We start from the raw sequence: 16,634 nt of genomic DNA, 5'->3' as shown, positions 1-16,634 counted from the left end.
AATTCTCCTTTTCTAACGCACGTTGCCAAGGCATTATCCCGACTGCTTATTTTGTTCCGAGTCCTTGTTTGACATTAAGATTAAATGTAATTTACGTTTCAGCTTTTTGCTTTTTTATGACTCGATAAACACTTCTAGAAATGAAAGAGGGGTGAGGGTTTTATACGCCAGAATTTCATAACATCGGAGAGAAAAATAACGACGGCGGCTCGACCAGATATTTTTTTTTCTAGGTAGAGGAACGGCATTTTTTTTCTTCCTGGCTGGACTATATAATTAGTAATTACCACATGTTAATAAATATTTTTAAATAAGTACTATAGCACAGCGACCTTGACATGTGAATAAGTTACGATTGGAACATTTATAAAACCAGAAATGAGTATGTACACATTAGTTACAGATCGTAGAATACGAAAATATAGGTTCCCCGTTTTTTATATCTAGATACGTGCAGCGATTTTCAGGAGTTCGGGAAAAATCGATAATGCCTATTTTATATTTGTTGTTTGTCCTGGACAATAATTTTCATTTCCTCTAAAACACCTAATTATGGACTTATTGATCCATTGAAATCTACCTATGCCTTCACTTTCGTCCATAAACTTTGAAGCTTTTGTTGTCATGACGTGTTTTCCTCGGCATGATGGCCTATTTCACAGACGGCCATCTTACCTATTTTTGTATGCGCCATTAGGGCCAGATTAAAAATTACTGACGTCATTCTTATTTTGTCCGACATTTTGAATAACAGGATCGTGAGGCACCTCCCACTTATTCGTGCATATTCGGAATGTGCCACACCCTGTGAAGTATTCAAAAACCCACAAAACGTCATAGTATGTAACCACAGCATGGTAACCATGTTAGAACGCAATTTTCGGATTATCCAAAGACGATTAGCAGAAAACCTGCGCAAAAGTGTTATTTGAAATGTTCATAAAACCAAGGTTGATAACCTTGTATAAAACTTTGTGAGGTTATGTGTTTTGCATTTACGACAAGGCGTTGTCGGTATCACGCGTCCTAGTGAAGTCATGTACACAAAAATTCAGAAGTGATATAAAAGCAGTACGATGATCATACTGCTACTATTCGTGCCCCTTTTTATATTGGCGTTAATTAAAACTTTACTAACCCCCAAGAAATTGAAAAACTTGGATAAAAAACACGTTGTGGTTACAGGAGGTTCAAGTGGAATAGGCAAACATGCAGCTATTTTAGCCGCAAGAAAAGGTGCCAACGTCACTATTATAGCTAGAAACAGCGATCGACTGGCAGCAGCCAAAAAAGAAATCGAAGCAGCGTGTATTGGCAAAGACCAATTGATATCAGCGGTATCTGTAGATGTATCCAATCGCAAAGCTATCAGCAACGAATTGGACAGCATTGAAGACAAAGTGGGGCCAATTTACATGTTGATCAACTGCGCTGGTATGGCAATTTGTGGTAACGTTGAAGACTTTACCGATAAGGATATTAATACTTTAATTAATGCTAACTATTTGGGATGTCTGTACCCAATCCAAAACGTAGTACCTAAATTTAAACAACGTAAAGAAGGAATAATTGTACTGACTGGATCACAAGTGAGTCTAATGGGCATGTATGGTTATTCGATTTACTCAAGTTGCAAGTTTGCTCTGAGGGGTCTTGCTGAATCAATCCATATGGAACTAAAACCATATAACGTGTTTGTAACATTATCACTACCTCCAGATACAGATACTCCTGGTTTTGAAACTGAAAATAAAACAAAACCACAAGAAACTATACTGATTTCACAGGCAGGAGGGTTGTATCAAGCTGATACTGTAGCAGAGAAACTCTTACAGGATGCTTTGGTATATACAGTTTTCCAGGAATCTTGATTATCTATTATTTGTTTTTTTTTTTTTGTTTGTAGGCGGGGAACTTTTTCAGCTATGTAGGCTTTGATAGTTATGTGTTGACCACATTGTGTGTTGGAATGTCACCTTTTACAAATTTATTAGAGGTGATGATACAGTCTGTGATTTTGGGACCTTTGAGACTTATGGCTGCCTATTACACAAACTCGTTTGAAAAAATTGTCCACAAATGCTATTTGGAAAAGGAAAAAAATAAATGACTTTAGTGATAAAAAAAATTGAATAATTGACCAAAATAGAATGTTCTTATTTAATAGTTTGGTTGTGTTTTTAGAAATGTATCTACGTTTATAAGAGCTGTTATATCAGAAATCTGTAAATAACATATGTTCATATAATTAATTTAATGTAAACGGTCTTTCATTACACCCCTCCATTTAATTATGAGTACCACGCTTGCGAGCATGGAATCTCTGGCACTTCACAAACAATTTAAACCATAACCTTACTTGTAACTGTGCTCAAGATCTGTGATTATATAATTCTCTACATTAATATTCACATGAACGCGGTAATCTTGAAAACCATTTTATTTATTCACGTTGTTTCTTGTTTCTAAATTGTAGTAGAAAGTTAACATTGACTTAGTGTGGATTATGGTCATGAAACAACTAAGGGCGTATTTATTAAATCACTAAAGAAAATAGAAGACGCCATTTCAAAAAAATTTAGTGTGTAGAAATAGATTAATTGGTTACACTCATGTTAAACTGTGAATAACCTTTTAGAGAAACCCCCACTTGTTGATTCACTGTTTAACATTATACTATCTACAACGCACGTAGATTACGCTACACTTAATATTAAGGGTTGGTTTATGTAACTGACAATTACGTAGCCCGAAAGTAACAAATCTAAACAAACAATAAATCAGTGAACGCATTTTCTTTTTTATACATTTTATTTTCAGATCAATTAAAGGTTGTTAATACTAAAATGTAGTTAAGTCCATTTGGACAAAATCCAGATTCTACATACTTTGAATAAGCGAACCGTTTGTTGATAAAAATAAGATAGCTATATTAGAAAATGTAGAAAGAGTTTATTCTTACTAAATTAAAAGTTTTTATACAACAACAAAGTCACAATTATGTTTACCTGTATATCCTGTGTGCAGTTGGGCATCTGCATTAAAAGTGCACCACTTTTTATTTGTGAGTTTTTATTAGCACTTGTTTTAAACTTGCAGCACAACACTTAAATTTGCATCAATTATTTTGTTTTCGGTATAATTATTTAATTAATTATTCGCTAACAACAACAAATTAATGATTTTTAACTGTAATTTTATTATTTAGCAATAACAAGGTAGATCACGGAAAATTAGATTGTTTGGTCGCTCATCTATTCTGACATTTCTGCGTAAAATTTTAGATGACAGTGATTCCATCCGATGAACCGATTTTTCAAATGACAGAAGAATGGAACATCTCGGATTCCTCACTTTTCGAAGTTTTTACATTTTGCACAATCTTGTCACACTTGAATGAATTTCTGGAGCAATTCGGGTTAGTTTGTACTTCACAAACTGCAGAATGTTCCTCATAACTCCTTCACAAAATATCAGCTTGTTCACCTAAATGCATTCATTTATTTCAAGCAAATCGAGAGTACGTCTTATACCGACGCTCATGAAAATTGAAAATCTTGTGTACTTTGTGAAACCTCAAGTTCGAGTTAAGCCCCGGTTGTCTGGCAACCAGCCTTGCGCAAGGTGAAAGGACTTGAACGATTTTCCCTGTGACCTTGACGATCCTGCAGCTGTTTCTGACACTTGTAAGTTTCATTTTCTATTTACGATCACAATAAAGAATTTACATCAACCGATTAACAAAATGTGTAATTTAGTGCCTAAAACATCGTTCTGAGTAACGCAGCATCGAAACGTTATGTTTATTTTTGATAAGTACGATTTTAAAAATTTGAAATTCGAATTTCGCGCGAAAACCCGGCATGGCTTGTGCGCGTAGGGTACGTTCTGTCTTGTATCAGTCGCGTACGTTGTAATGTGTCAGTCGCCGTTGGGAAGTTAACGATTGATTGAAGTGTATATACGTATTATTTATATGTTATTTATTGTACCGTATGAGTGAATTAGTTATTATCAAATTTTGTGCAACATTCCTTTAGTTATGGATCAGCAGGGCATCCTCCAGGTTGGGACTAGTATTAACATCAAACGAACCGATGGTAAGTCACATTCGTTACAAAAACTGTTAAAACATTTTTTGAGAAAGGTCGTATCGCGACAGTTCCATAAAAGCCGAAGTCCTTTTCGCCGCAAGCCCTGCTGTCAGTCCCAGCCTTTTTTTCCAGTGTACTTTCCGTAAAAAAGGCGTTTTCATTGACAGTGTTCAGCATTTGCATGCCAGAAAAGCGTAAAATCCTCCCATAACGGCACAAACCTCTCCCAAATGTCGATATTTTCGAAAATAACGCGTTTTGTCTTGTGTTAGCCGTTTTTTCCGTCTTCGGCAATTCGAAGATCGAGCCGGTTAAGTATAGTTCGTGTCATCGAAATGTCACAGTTTTTATAGTCTATTTTAAGCTTTGCCTGCTTGCTCTCGTAAATTCGTTACATTCTGCTTTTTTCTCACACAATTAAAATAGACAATACACATTATAGAACATTTCATGCTGACAAGATTGGGTTCAAATCTACATGCAAGAACCGTTCTGGATTTATCGATTGCGATTCGAAAACGACCCATGTGGTAGTGTTTATGTGGGTTTTGTGATTCATTATCGAATTACGAGCAAGGTAGACAACTTGCCCCTAATACCATTAATTGAACCATCACTAGACACCCATGCCCGTAATGGTAATAATCCGCAATGCCCATTGCTGAAATTCGTCTTGGTATGAGTCACCTGTCGAGAGAAAATAAATATTGATAAGAAACGATTGAGACGATTAAACCTTCTTTGTAACGCCGCTGTCTTCCAAATTAGGCGATTCAAATGTCTAATTAAGACCAGCGTGAAATGTGTTAAAGATGACAAGTAAAAAAACTTATCTACGTAGGTGATAACGACAAGCACCATTTGAAAAACCACCATCTCTTTTCTTTCTTTATTTTTTTTTTTTTTTTTGTACATCGATTATCTCGTTACTCGTCACAGTTTGCCGCCTTGTCGAAAACAGGAATTATAATTAAATGTCAAACTCACGTTACATATCAATCTATGATCTGTAGTAAGTCAGCGGTTAATTAAAAAAAACTGATGATGACTTAAACGACAATTATTCTATACAGGCACCCTGAATAATTGATGTATGGACATTGATTCATTCAGTTTTTATACGGTTTTGTAGGGTCAACCCTGACCTTACGTGTTCGAATATGGAAATAATTGCACCAATTTTCAGCGATTAGCTTAATCTGCTTTCGTTCGATTTTCGATATATTTTATATTTTGGGTACCACATGACGGAACCATCGAGGACAGGGTGACGCAAACGTGAATACGATGGTACCTTATATGGTTTGTACAGTTGAGGCAAGGTCGACCTACCTGGAAATGCTCACAGGGCTATTGCTATTTACTATGGTCTTTATACAGAAATTTGACAACGAGTGGGCACGTTAATGGGCCATTTTACATTATTTACACTTTTTTTTTATTAAATTCTAACTATTGTGTCTTCTGCTTTAGTCGACGAAAGTCTATTTGAAATTTCTACATGTGATGTTTTTAAATAATAACAAAACGGGGACAATTTTTTATCAAAGCGTAGTGATTAAACTTGTCAAATCTTGTCTAACACTACAATTCTATTTATATTAAGTCGTGTCATTTAAAATTTATAAATAATGTTGGTAGTTGACCATGGAAAACATCAGTACGTGTTCAAGATCAAATTGGTTCTATTTTTTAGACACTGATATAATAGCTCGAGTTTTTTTTCGAAATTTCGTAATTGCACATGAAAAAATATATGTGGGCATTACCGCAGTTTACGTAATGCTTATGCTGTTATTAAACAGGTTTTCGAAGTTAAAATTATGTCAAATCTATAGAAAGATGAGTGTAATTTCTTAAATATTTAAAAGGAAGAGAAAAATGTATTTTAATAAATAGAGTTATACGCAACAGGTAAACTACTTGAAAATTTAATGAGCGTATTACCCACAAATTCCATAGATATTTTTATAAATTACATGAAAATCTTAAAACAATAACAAATATTTTAGCAGATGGCAGTTTTTTCACATGTACACAAATTAGAAGCTTCATTTTTAACAAATTGGATTAGGTACTTCAGTTCGTTGCTATAGCGACAATGTACACTATAATTTTTTTTAAGTAGAGTCATACCATTTTCATATACATGGTAATTTTTAACTATGTTAAAAAATCCACGAAAAGTTTACGAAGACAATATATGTATGTATTATTCCAAGCATTTAGTAAGTGTCAAAATTGAACAAAATTTCAATTGTCAAATATGTGGTGTCGTGACCATGTCTGATGTCAAAAAATATAATTGCATTGAAGTAGTGAGATTTCAAGCCGTATTTTTCCTTTTGCATTTGGGTGTGCCATCAAAAAGTTAAAAACAAATATGACATTTACCTCTTTTTTTTCAAATCACTTGAAAATTGTTTTTTCCGTTATACTTTGCGCATGTGACGAGCATCAGACACATAAATAATATACTATTATTCACACAGTCTTTTCTTCTGTAATCTAAATCACTGTTATCAGTGTTATCACTATTAACATATAATTATTGTTTGCTACATGAATTTATACATTTAATCTGGTAATCTGAAATACAGACGTGTCCTACACAGTTTTTATTTCATCTAAAAATACACCCAATTTGTAATATTTTCATATATTTGAGTTTAGAATAAAATTTTATGTATTTTGATTCAAAAACTTGTGTTGATTGAAATCTAATTAATTATTATTATATCAAAACTGTTTTATATTTAAGCATTGTTAACACCACTAAAAAGGCAGCAGTTGTCAACGACGTCATGGAAAATCAGAGATAGAAGTTTCACTAATCGCAAGTAGTTAATTATCAGCATGTTTCCAGTAACTGTTTGTATTTAATCTTAACAAAACATGTGTATCGATTATGTTAGTCATAGTATCACGTAAGTCACCTATATTTACCTATACAGGGTGATGAAAAAAGGACATTTGAGTTCGATGGTACGTTATTAAGAAGGTTGTGAGGAACCCGAAAAAAGTGATTAAAAAATACCAGAACTCAATACTTGAAAATATTAATGACTAATTATTCATCTTTGAAGTTTAATACATATTTTCAAAAGTTTAGCGCAAGGATTTTTTAACCATTTTTTTGAGTTCTGCAGAGCCTTCGTAACAACGGACCATCGAGCTTATACGTCACTTTTTCAACACCCTGTATATATGTTTTAGAAAATGAGTAATTGTCGAACAAAGAACAAAACTAATGGGATAACTGTTACTCGCAGCTTCCATATTTTGTGTATATTCCATAAAAAAAATTAATTTAAATGTACCGTCAATCTGGAAAGTTATTAGGTCTGGAACAACACTCGTTACGTTCGGAAAATTTTTACGAGACATCTGACACCATGTAAGAGATTTAAATACAAATAAAAACAAAATAAAATCTTCGGTCGATATCTTGGACAAGAAGTTTTATAAATCTGTTAAAAATCAAGCAGCTACCATCCGATCATATCATATGATTGAGGTTAAGTAGAGCAATTTTTCATGGTGTATGTCAAAAATAAAATTATTTTTCTATTTGTGTGTATGCCAAATCTGTTCTTATATGCACGAATCAATTTTTGAAGTAAACGTAGACGAAGAAACTTCAGGGTATATATTTGTATACATTTCGAAACAAATACTATTAGCACGAAAGAAATCGATATAGCTGCCACAGTTACAGTTAACGTATGCATTAACACAAACATAAACGTTATTTATACAGCGCAGATAGTGGAGACAGTGTAACAAAAATGTCAATATTTTTTGGTCCAAATTTTATTATAAATTACAGTTGTTTGCACAGAACTTCCCTCACAAATTATTTATAAATTATTTCATTTCAACGAAGGTTCAGTTAACAAAATTTTGCGACCGAGCACCATACAAAAATAAACTTGACTTGTGATTAAACTTAATTTTTACAAAAAAAAAATTTAAAATCTCCAATACAGATCAAAAACAGACAAGTAGGCGCAGTTTGAGTTTTATATGCATCTACTTCCGTTTTCACACACACACACACAAAATATACAGGATGATAAAAAATTACGTCTAAGCTCTATGGAACGTCGTTAAGAAGGCTCTGAAAACCTGTAAAAAATGGGTAATAAAACCCCTGCACCAAACTTTTGACAATATCAAACTTCAAAGTTGAACAATTAACTTCGTAATTCTGATTTGTTCTGTACCACCGAGCTATGTGTAATTTTTTTCATCACGCTGTATATACATTGACCAGATTTTTTGTTTTGTCTTTGATATTTTATTATGTATGTTTCGTGTTTCCTTTCAGGACGTGTACATTCTGCCATCGTCGCCGCTGTCAACTTCGACCTGCGGAGTGCGACAGTGGAGTGGTTCGAACAGGGAGAAACAAAAGGAAAAGAAATTGACATGACAGCTATAGCATCCCTAAATCCCGAAATCATAATCCTAAAACCTGGAGAACCGTCAATTCAAGAATCACAACAGAATCAACCACCCAGCCACAATTTGCAAAAAGTAAGTACTGATTTATTTATTTTTTTATCTTTTTGATTTTGTGCCTTCCGATAGGCTGGTCAAGGTTTTACAGGATGAGTAATCGTTTAAATTACAAAATTATGTAACATTTTTCATTCTGTTTACATCGATTTCTATTCAAAAGTTATTCCGCCTTAACAAAGCTAGCAAACATCATCAATCACGTGGCTCGTTTTATATAACTTTTCATTTTTCGGTTTTGCCAGATAAAGAGGTCACTCAACTCTTTTTATTCTCAATAAAATTGGTGTGTTTGGAGGTGAATCAATTTGGTTAATTTCGCCCTGCTGCCGGTAATGAAATTGTTATTCCTCAATGAATTTGTCTCAAGCAGGTAATTGACCTCTATATACCAACTGACGTTATTCATCTCTGGTTTCTCTCGTAATGCTCTAATTAAAAAAAAAAACTCAAGTCGATATTCTATCGGACGTAATTATAAACGATTATTGGACTAGGCGTAGCACAACTTTACTCTTAATTGTCGTAGGTGTAGCAGACTTGTACCACTTACTATAAAGTAATAAACCAGACTTGCGCAATAAATATTCAACGTTTTTACAATGTAAATATTTTTTCTGTGATGTACAGATGACTCAATTCGTTAGAAATATTTTAGTTGTCTTCAAATAATTTTTGGATAAAATGGAATTTCGAGTTAAAAGTACTGCAAAATACTTGTTAAATTAAAAAAAAAAAGGTTATTACAACAGCATTTTTAAAATATATGTTAGTTCAATAATTTTGAATAAATGTGTCACACTAAAATTTTCGACTTCTGCGACTCTGTTTGCAATAAAACATACAGTACGTGCGTCTTGATATATCAAACAAGTATCCAAATTTTGTTATATCGTAATAAATGTTCAAGCTTGCACCACTGACTACTTGTGACACTAATGGTGAGTATGAGTATAAATGCTTCCAGTTGATAGTTGTATCATTTCTCGATGAGTGACAGTCGCAGATTTTTATAATTATTAAAACAACATTAAAAACTCGATTTTTCTAATAATAGTTGTAATAACAATGATAAAAATAATCATTTTGAATCTCTTGAAAGTGGCGGCTTCTTCCAACGTATTTATAAAAAATAAAATGTAAACTGTGGCTGTAAATTAATATTAAAAATTCGTTTTCGATTTTTTTTTTAATATATATAATAATTACATCACAATAGTAATAATCTTTTTTAGTAACTAACTCCTTACACATGTAAATATAAAATATATATTCTAAAAAAAAATCATTAAAGCTGTAAAAAGTCCAGACCTTTATAAATATTGTAACAGTAATATCAAATAATAAATTAAAAACTTATAAAAATGAACTTTTAGCAATTTATTGGAAGGTACAGAAAAAATACGAGTGTTTTTGTTCCACGTAAAGAAATTCTCTATTTTTAATAATATATATATTGTATATTAATTTTAAATTGCACTATGTTATTGATTTATATAAAAAAAAGTTGAGTTGAGCGAGTGAAGTTCGCGACTGCTTCAGTATATTTTATTTATACAGCTTTCTCCTTGCATGATGTTTTACAATAATGTAAACTGTTGTATTTTCCATATTGGTTTTATTTACATCTTTTGAATTGTTATGATCGTGTAATTCAAAAAGTGGCGCGAAAGTCGTATGTGTGGGTATTGCGAATTTAATTGCGATATGTGACAGCGTACTTTTGTTCTCTTTGTATGTGTGGTGCCTGGCACTGGACTTGAAAGGGTTAATTGTACTTTTCAAAGTATTATTGATTGTTCGTTTTACAATATGTCAGTTATTCAGCGGCAACAGCGGCAATTTAACGCTGTTAAAAACGGTTTTTGCCAAGTGTGCGTGTTTGTGTGTAACGCAGAACTAATAAAAATTTCTCCCTTTAATGCTGCTAATCGCAAAAGGATTCTTCTGGTTCTTCTGATGAAGAAACTAGTGCTGCAATGGCACAATCGGGACGATATAGCCATAAATTGGACGAAAGCGACGACGATTTTAATAGTAATCAATTTTCACCAGAAACGGCAACATTATCGGTATTGGACTTAATATTTTCGTGAATGTTTGAGACGATGTTAATTCGAGTTTTGTGTTGCAGAATCCAACAAGACGGTCCATAGCTAGCGTCAAATCTAACAATGGTAAGTGTTTTATTGTTATTTTAAGTAAGTTCTACAATAAGCTGAGTGGTGTCATTTACACTAACCATACTGTTTTGACCTTTGTGTTTGTTTATGTAAGGGAGTTCAGTAATGCGCTCATGCACCTGTACATGTAGCTGGGAAGATGTTTAGATAACTTCGAACGACTCGTATTGTTTGGTAGTTAAATTTTGGCTAATTTTAGCTACTAGTTTTTATTTATTTTAACATTCGATAACGTTAATAATATCGAAAACAAACTTGTGACATTTGACATTACGCAGTATAGGAAGGAAAAAACTCGATTATCACACAAGCAAAATTAACCGTTAAAACTGTAACGGAACGATTATGACTCTGAGATTTTCGCAAGAACCTATTATATGTTCTGTTTATTTGCATAATAAATTCGTTAATTGTTTACTGAATGAAGTAACCGAATCATACGAACATGACTAATTGCGTTTTCTTCTTTCGAATTAATGGAATTGTAGTGTTTTTTGTTTTTGACAATGAATTCGCGTTTAAATAATTAATATTTAAAACGAAAATAGATAGCGGTCAGTAGGTTTAGGACGCTCAATATTTTATCGACATCTTTGAAAAAAAATCCAATAACACAAATGTGTAGGTATTATTATCAGTCAGTATTATTTTTAACATGATAATTACATAGTGTGTGGACAAATAAGAATTTCGAATCTGTAATCTTCAAATAAAGGAAAAATACGAAATAGAGTTCTTTCATGTTATAATTGAATTATTTGTATCGACGCAAGTTTTAGGTCACGTGACTAACAGATTTCCCCATGAATTACAAAAGTCGGTAATAGGAATATTTTTGTGTAGACTCTGATTGATCAATATATTCATACGTTGCATGGCAGATAATATATCAACATAGATAATAAATAAATAAATAACTTTACCCGTTTTTGTAACGGTTTTCTTAATATGAACACTAGTGTTTAAGTAAACAAAGCACAAAAATTGTTAAAGGAATGTTTAAAAAAAAGATTTTTCCTTACATATACAGGGTTTCATCATTTATGATCAACACGGAAATGTTTTTTCATTCACAAAAGTCGCAATTTTTATAATCAATATTACAAACCGTTTATCCAAACATTTCATTTTTCTGGGTTAGACGCAAATTGAGTCTGCGCATTTGTATGTTGTTCGTTTAATTTTTGACACATGCACACATTATTGTATACGTTTTTAAAAAATTTAGGAAAAAGTTGATGACGTCACATATCATGACAAATAACGTCGACAAAAACAAATAAAATAATTGTTTGTTATTTTGCAATTTGTGTTTTTTCAAAATGCTTTTGGTTTTTATTTTATGAATTTATTTCATAAATATTTTCGACACTTAATATTTACACTCATTATAGAAGTTAATTTTGCAAGCAATAATTTATTTTTTATAGTAGTAGTCTTTTTTACTATACTTTAATCGGATTTTATGTAAAAAAAAAAATAATAAACAAAAATAAGCTCTTGTTTGGATGTTAAAGCTTATAATTAATTATGAACATTTTTCATTTTTTAAGTAGGCAACAATATTTGATTCATAAGATTTTTGTGTATTCACCTAATTAAAAAAAATCCACTTGAATAAGGATCATGTGTATAAATAATTAAGTTTATTATATTAATGCAGAAAAAAATTCCTGCACCACAGGTTGTTGGTAATATTTTTATGAACAAACTACAACTTACGAAAATCACTATTGCACGAAATTTAATTTAAATTTGAGAAAGTTTAGTCTCCCCCCTATCGAGAATGTAATAAATATTTTCCTGTGTTTGATATTTGTTGCTTTTGTGGGTTTCGTATCTTATCGCTATTATTCCAAATGACAACCCAACATAGTAATTTCTTTGGGGGTAAATGCAGAATTATAAAATGTGTTTTTCTAGGAGTTTTGCGACCACCACAGCAGACTCGGACTACTAATCAGTTGTTTGTGTCATCTAACAATGGTCACACCTTAACTTCAAACGAATCAAATATACCCACAAGTCGTGCGAATATACAGGTGAGAGAAAAATACATTTTTTTCTTTTTAAATTACCCGTTTTCTACAATTAGAACACGCGTCGCAGTAATGTCGTTAAAGAAGTAGAAAAACTAAAAAAGAACAGAGAAGAGCGAAGACAAAGACAAGCAGAAGAAAAGGCCGAGAAAGAAGCGTTCCTTCAATTAGCTCCCGGGAACCCCCATTGGGAGTTATTAAATATGATTATGTAATTTGGACTTTTATTTGTGTGTGTGACTTGCTGTAATTGCATTTTCGCAGGGAATATCGGCGTGGTTTGGACATCAAACCACTGACTGAAAACGATGCAATTGAAGACCACTTAATCACAGTTTGTGTGCGAAAAAGGCCTTTGAATAAACGAGAAATCACAAAGAAAGAAGTAGACGTTATAACTATACCAAGTAAAAATCAGCTGATCGTGCACGAGCCTAAAAACAAAGTAGATCTTACGAAATATTTAGAAAACCAGCTCTTTAGATTTGACTACGCCTTCGACGCCACGTGCTCCAACGAAATGGTCTACAGGTAAGTCAAATTTTGTTTTTAGTGTCGCACGTGACAGTCTACTTGCCAATTTCTCATTCAACTTAGTCTTTATGACATAGACGGTCTATTTATATATACTACTTCATGTAGGTCTGTTTTAAAATCAAATTATGTCTGTATGACGTCACAGACATCAGCTAATTGCCACTTTGACAAACAATTTTCCTATAAGCTGCAGTGTTTACGTTTTGGTCTTTAAATTTAGTGCATCGGTTGTATAAAAATATTTTGCCTGGAAGTCATACATTGTTGACCACAGTCGCACTTCGAAGTATTTTAACGAAAATATTTCATTGTGTCAAATAAATTTTGCTAATTTTTTTTCTGGAAATAAATTAATCGTCAGTGCCTTTGGAATATACTAGAACCTTTTCACTTTACACTAAGATTTGATAACATTTATAGTGGACTAACTTTTCGATTTTAAATATTTGCAGTATTGCCACATTTCCGGAGGTAAGTTGCACTTAAGCTACACTTAACAAAAATTCAAGATTTTAGACGATGGTTTTCGATGTCTAAATGCAGAGCAGCTTTACTAATTTTGGTTATAAAACTAGAATTGAAGACAATTTGATGCAAGTGACATTTAAGGGTAAAACTCGGTCTACATTTTCCTAGGTTTATGACTGACATAAAAAATCTTCGTTATTAAAAATATACAATGCACTTTTTGGTTATATGTCAGATAAGACATTTTATACGTAGGCAACTATAATTATGACTAGTTGATTTTAATAAGTGGTAATTTCATGTAACTTTGTTAATGTCTGCAGTTAAAGAGACTTCCCATCACAAAAAAATAACCCAAAATCCTTATTTGACAAGAGTCGCGTAAGTTAAATTTATTGCAGTAGCATAACTAGAAGGAAAAACCGTATCTCATGTTGTGTCTTTTTTACACTGTTGCATAGAAGATTTTCGTTTTTACAGGTATACGGCGCAACCTTTAATTAAGACGATCTTCGAGGGCGGTTTTGCCACCTGCTTCGCATATGGACAAACGGGTTCTGGCAAAACTCACACAATGGGCGGCGACTTTAACGGGAAGAGCCAAGATTGTCACAAAGGAATTTACGCCATGGCAGCGGCCGACGTCTTCAAATTGGCGAACTCTTCAAAATATCACCATTTGAATCTCGTAGTTTCGTCTAGTTTCTTCGAAATTTATTCTGGAAAAGTGTTTGACCTGTTAAATAACAAAGCCAAATTACGGATACTCGAAGACGGTAAACAGCAAGTTCAGGTCGTCGGATTGACCGAAAAAGTCGTTTGTTCGACCGACGAAGTTCTAAAGCTCATCCAGAAAGGCAATCAAGCGCGCACGTCTGGACAAACATTCGCAAATTCCAATTCTTCAAGGTCACATGCAGTCTTTCAAATTTATTTGCGGGCGAATAATAACATGCAGAAGGTGCACGGGAAGTTCTCGCTAATTGATTTAGCCGGGAACGAGAGGGGTGCGGATACGTCTTCAGCAAACAGGCAAACTAGTAAGTATTGGTATTGTTTGTGTAAATTTTTACTAAAAGAGTTTTTCGTAGGGATGGAGGGTGCTGAAATAAATAAGTCTCTTCTGGCCCTGAAAGAGTGCATAAGAGCGTTAGGAAGAAAGGGTGCTCATTTACCGTTTCGTGTGAGTAAATTGACTCAAGTTCTTCGGGATTCTTTTGTGGGTTCCAACTCCCGTACGTGCATGATAGCGATGGTTTCGCCCGGAGTGAATTCCTGTGAGCATACATTAAACACGTTAAGATACGCAGACAGAGTTAAAGAACTTGGAGGCGGCGACTTGCAGACTAACACTTTATCAGATGAACAACAAGGTGATGGCGATTTACTGCAACTAAGATCTTTGAATGTAAGTTGTATATTTTTCGAAAAGTGTATGTTAATTTGATCGTTTCAGGAAAATGATATGACCCAAGAAATGTTAAACTTTCATCAAGTAATCTCTGAACTGGAAATTGGCGAAGAAAATATGTTAGATAATCATAAACAAACAATCGAAGAACTATTGGCGACTTACGAGAAAGCAGTAGCACTATTCAGGATGACTGATGAAGTGACTTATGACCAAGAAGGTTAGTATTATATTATTACTGACAATATATACTCGAAATGACACTTTTCAAATTTGACGTTTATACGATGCGCGCGCACATCCAGTCAGCTGTTCACGTTGTCTGTTACGCCACCGAGCACACATCGTATATTGATTTTTGGTATCAAATCATTGTTTTTTTATTTTTGTCAGTGACATTTCAACAACCAATTAGAAAACAGTATTGTCAAATTTTTTTAACTTTATGCGTGCGCAATCAGTGATTGATTACGTCAGTTGATTTAATTTGAACACGTAACTTTTCACGGTTACTGAATTTAGAAACGTGAAAAAATTATTTATAAATAATAAATATTTTACTAGTATTCGTATGACCAGCTTGTTACTACAAACGTATTTTTTTTAAGGATATTGCAAGAACTGGGAAGAGCTGATTGACAACGCGTTGGCTTGTTTAGTAAGGTCGAAGGAAGTCGTAGCTGATTACAAAGCAAAGATGTCTGCTGAAGAACTATTAAGTCGCAAAACCAAATGAAAGTACTCACAATAATTAACTAAATTGTATATTTGTCTTATTTTTTATTGATTGATTGTCTTTACAGTATTAAACTACGTGTTTTAGGTTTTTTTTTTTTATCAGGAAATGAATTGAATTGAAATAATGTAACGCTCTTCAATTTAGTACAAATTCCTGTTAACAATTTAAAGGAATAAGTACAGTCTCAAATTATTAAGTCTACTATTTATTACTTTTTATACTTGCAATTAATTTATTTGTAGGCCTCTAAATTGGTGGTATGTGGCCGTAACTTATGCTTTAATAATTTGACTAATTGAAAGACGTTCCTCTGAATGTAAAAAACGAACAACTTTACTGTCCATAGCCCGCATTTTATTATTCAATATCATTAATTTAATTATTAGGCTGTGCTATATATATATATATTTTGTTCTTACAAGAAATGCAGGCTATCGCTACTTTTAGTTTCATTCTGTTGTGAAATACCTATTGCTTAGTAATGTTGAAAATTAAAAGAGGTGCATAATAAAGAGGCCTTTTTATGAATGTATTGTATATTGTTATTTTAATCGAAGTTTGGTTCTGACCCTTACCATAAATACTTTGTCTTAGAACACTCAAATGTCATGTTTATTTATATAAACCTGTTTAAAAAATTAA

The 16,634-nt window shown here is 32.9% G+C and overlaps 2 protein-coding genes across 4 annotated transcripts; both read left to right on the top strand.

Annotated features, from left to right (window-relative positions):
* The first annotated feature begins 786 nt into the window (after positions 1-786).
* Positions 787-2,263, top strand: LOC135141256 (3-ketodihydrosphingosine reductase-like). The gene is made up of 2 exons (XM_064072183.1): positions 787-1,844; positions 1,907-2,263. Exons 1-2 carry the CDS (start codon positions 1,077-1,079, stop codon positions 2,108-2,110), a joined length of 972 nt encoding a protein of 323 aa, XP_063928253.1. The 5' UTR covers positions 787-1,076; the 3' UTR covers positions 2,111-2,263.
* Positions 2,264-3,891: 1,628 nt separating this feature from the next.
* On the top strand, positions 3,892-16,520 carry LOC135141867 (kinesin-like protein Klp10A). Of its 3 annotated transcripts, none has more exons than XM_064073422.1 (11): positions 3,892-4,100; positions 8,425-8,633; positions 10,556-10,687; positions 10,750-10,792; positions 12,722-12,840; positions 12,894-13,048; positions 13,102-13,368; positions 14,323-14,882; positions 14,934-15,250; positions 15,299-15,473; positions 15,862-16,520. In XM_064073422.1, exons 1-11 carry the CDS (start codon positions 4,043-4,045, stop codon positions 15,987-15,989), a joined length of 2,163 nt encoding a protein of 720 aa, XP_063929492.1. In that variant the 5' UTR covers positions 3,892-4,042; the 3' UTR covers positions 15,990-16,520. The 3 variants fall into 3 exon arrangements, with proteins under 3 accessions (XP_063929492.1, XP_063929494.1, XP_063929493.1); XM_064073423.1 differs by lacking the exon at positions 3,892-4,100 and adding an exon at positions 6,709-7,021; XM_064073424.1 differs by lacking the exon at positions 10,556-10,687.
* The last annotated feature ends 114 nt before the right edge of the window (positions 16,521-16,634 follow it).

This window comes from Zophobas morio, unplaced genomic scaffold, assembly GCF_036711695.1.
Source record: "Zophobas morio isolate AGI-343-1 ecotype UQ-CSIRO unplaced genomic scaffold, CSIRO_AGI_Zmor_V1 ptg000044l, whole genome shotgun sequence".
In the NCBI taxonomy this organism is placed as follows: domain Eukaryota; kingdom Metazoa; phylum Arthropoda; class Insecta; order Coleoptera; family Tenebrionidae; genus Zophobas; species Zophobas morio.
The sequence above is the reverse complement of the archived record's forward strand: the minus strand, read 5'-3'. Positions and strand labels throughout refer to the sequence as shown.

Coding starts and splice junctions, on each gene's coding strand:
- LOC135141256 (XM_064072183.1), top strand. CDS start 1,077: ATGATCATACTGCTACTATTCGTGCCCCTTTTTATATTGGCGTTAATT. Junction 1,845..1,906: donor AACTCTTACAGGATGCTTTG/GTATATACAGTT, acceptor TTTTGTTTGTAG/GCGGGGAACTTTTTCAGCTA.
- LOC135141867 (XM_064073422.1), top strand. CDS start 4,043: ATGGATCAGCAGGGCATCCTCCAGGTTGGGACTAGTATTAACATCAAA. Junction 10,793..12,721: donor TAGCGTCAAATCTAACAATG/GTAAGTGTTTTA, acceptor GTGTTTTTCTAG/GAGTTTTGCGACCACCACAG. Junction 12,841..12,893: donor CAAGTCGTGCGAATATACAG/GTGAGAGAAAAA, acceptor TTCTACAATTAG/AACACGCGTCGCAGTAATGT.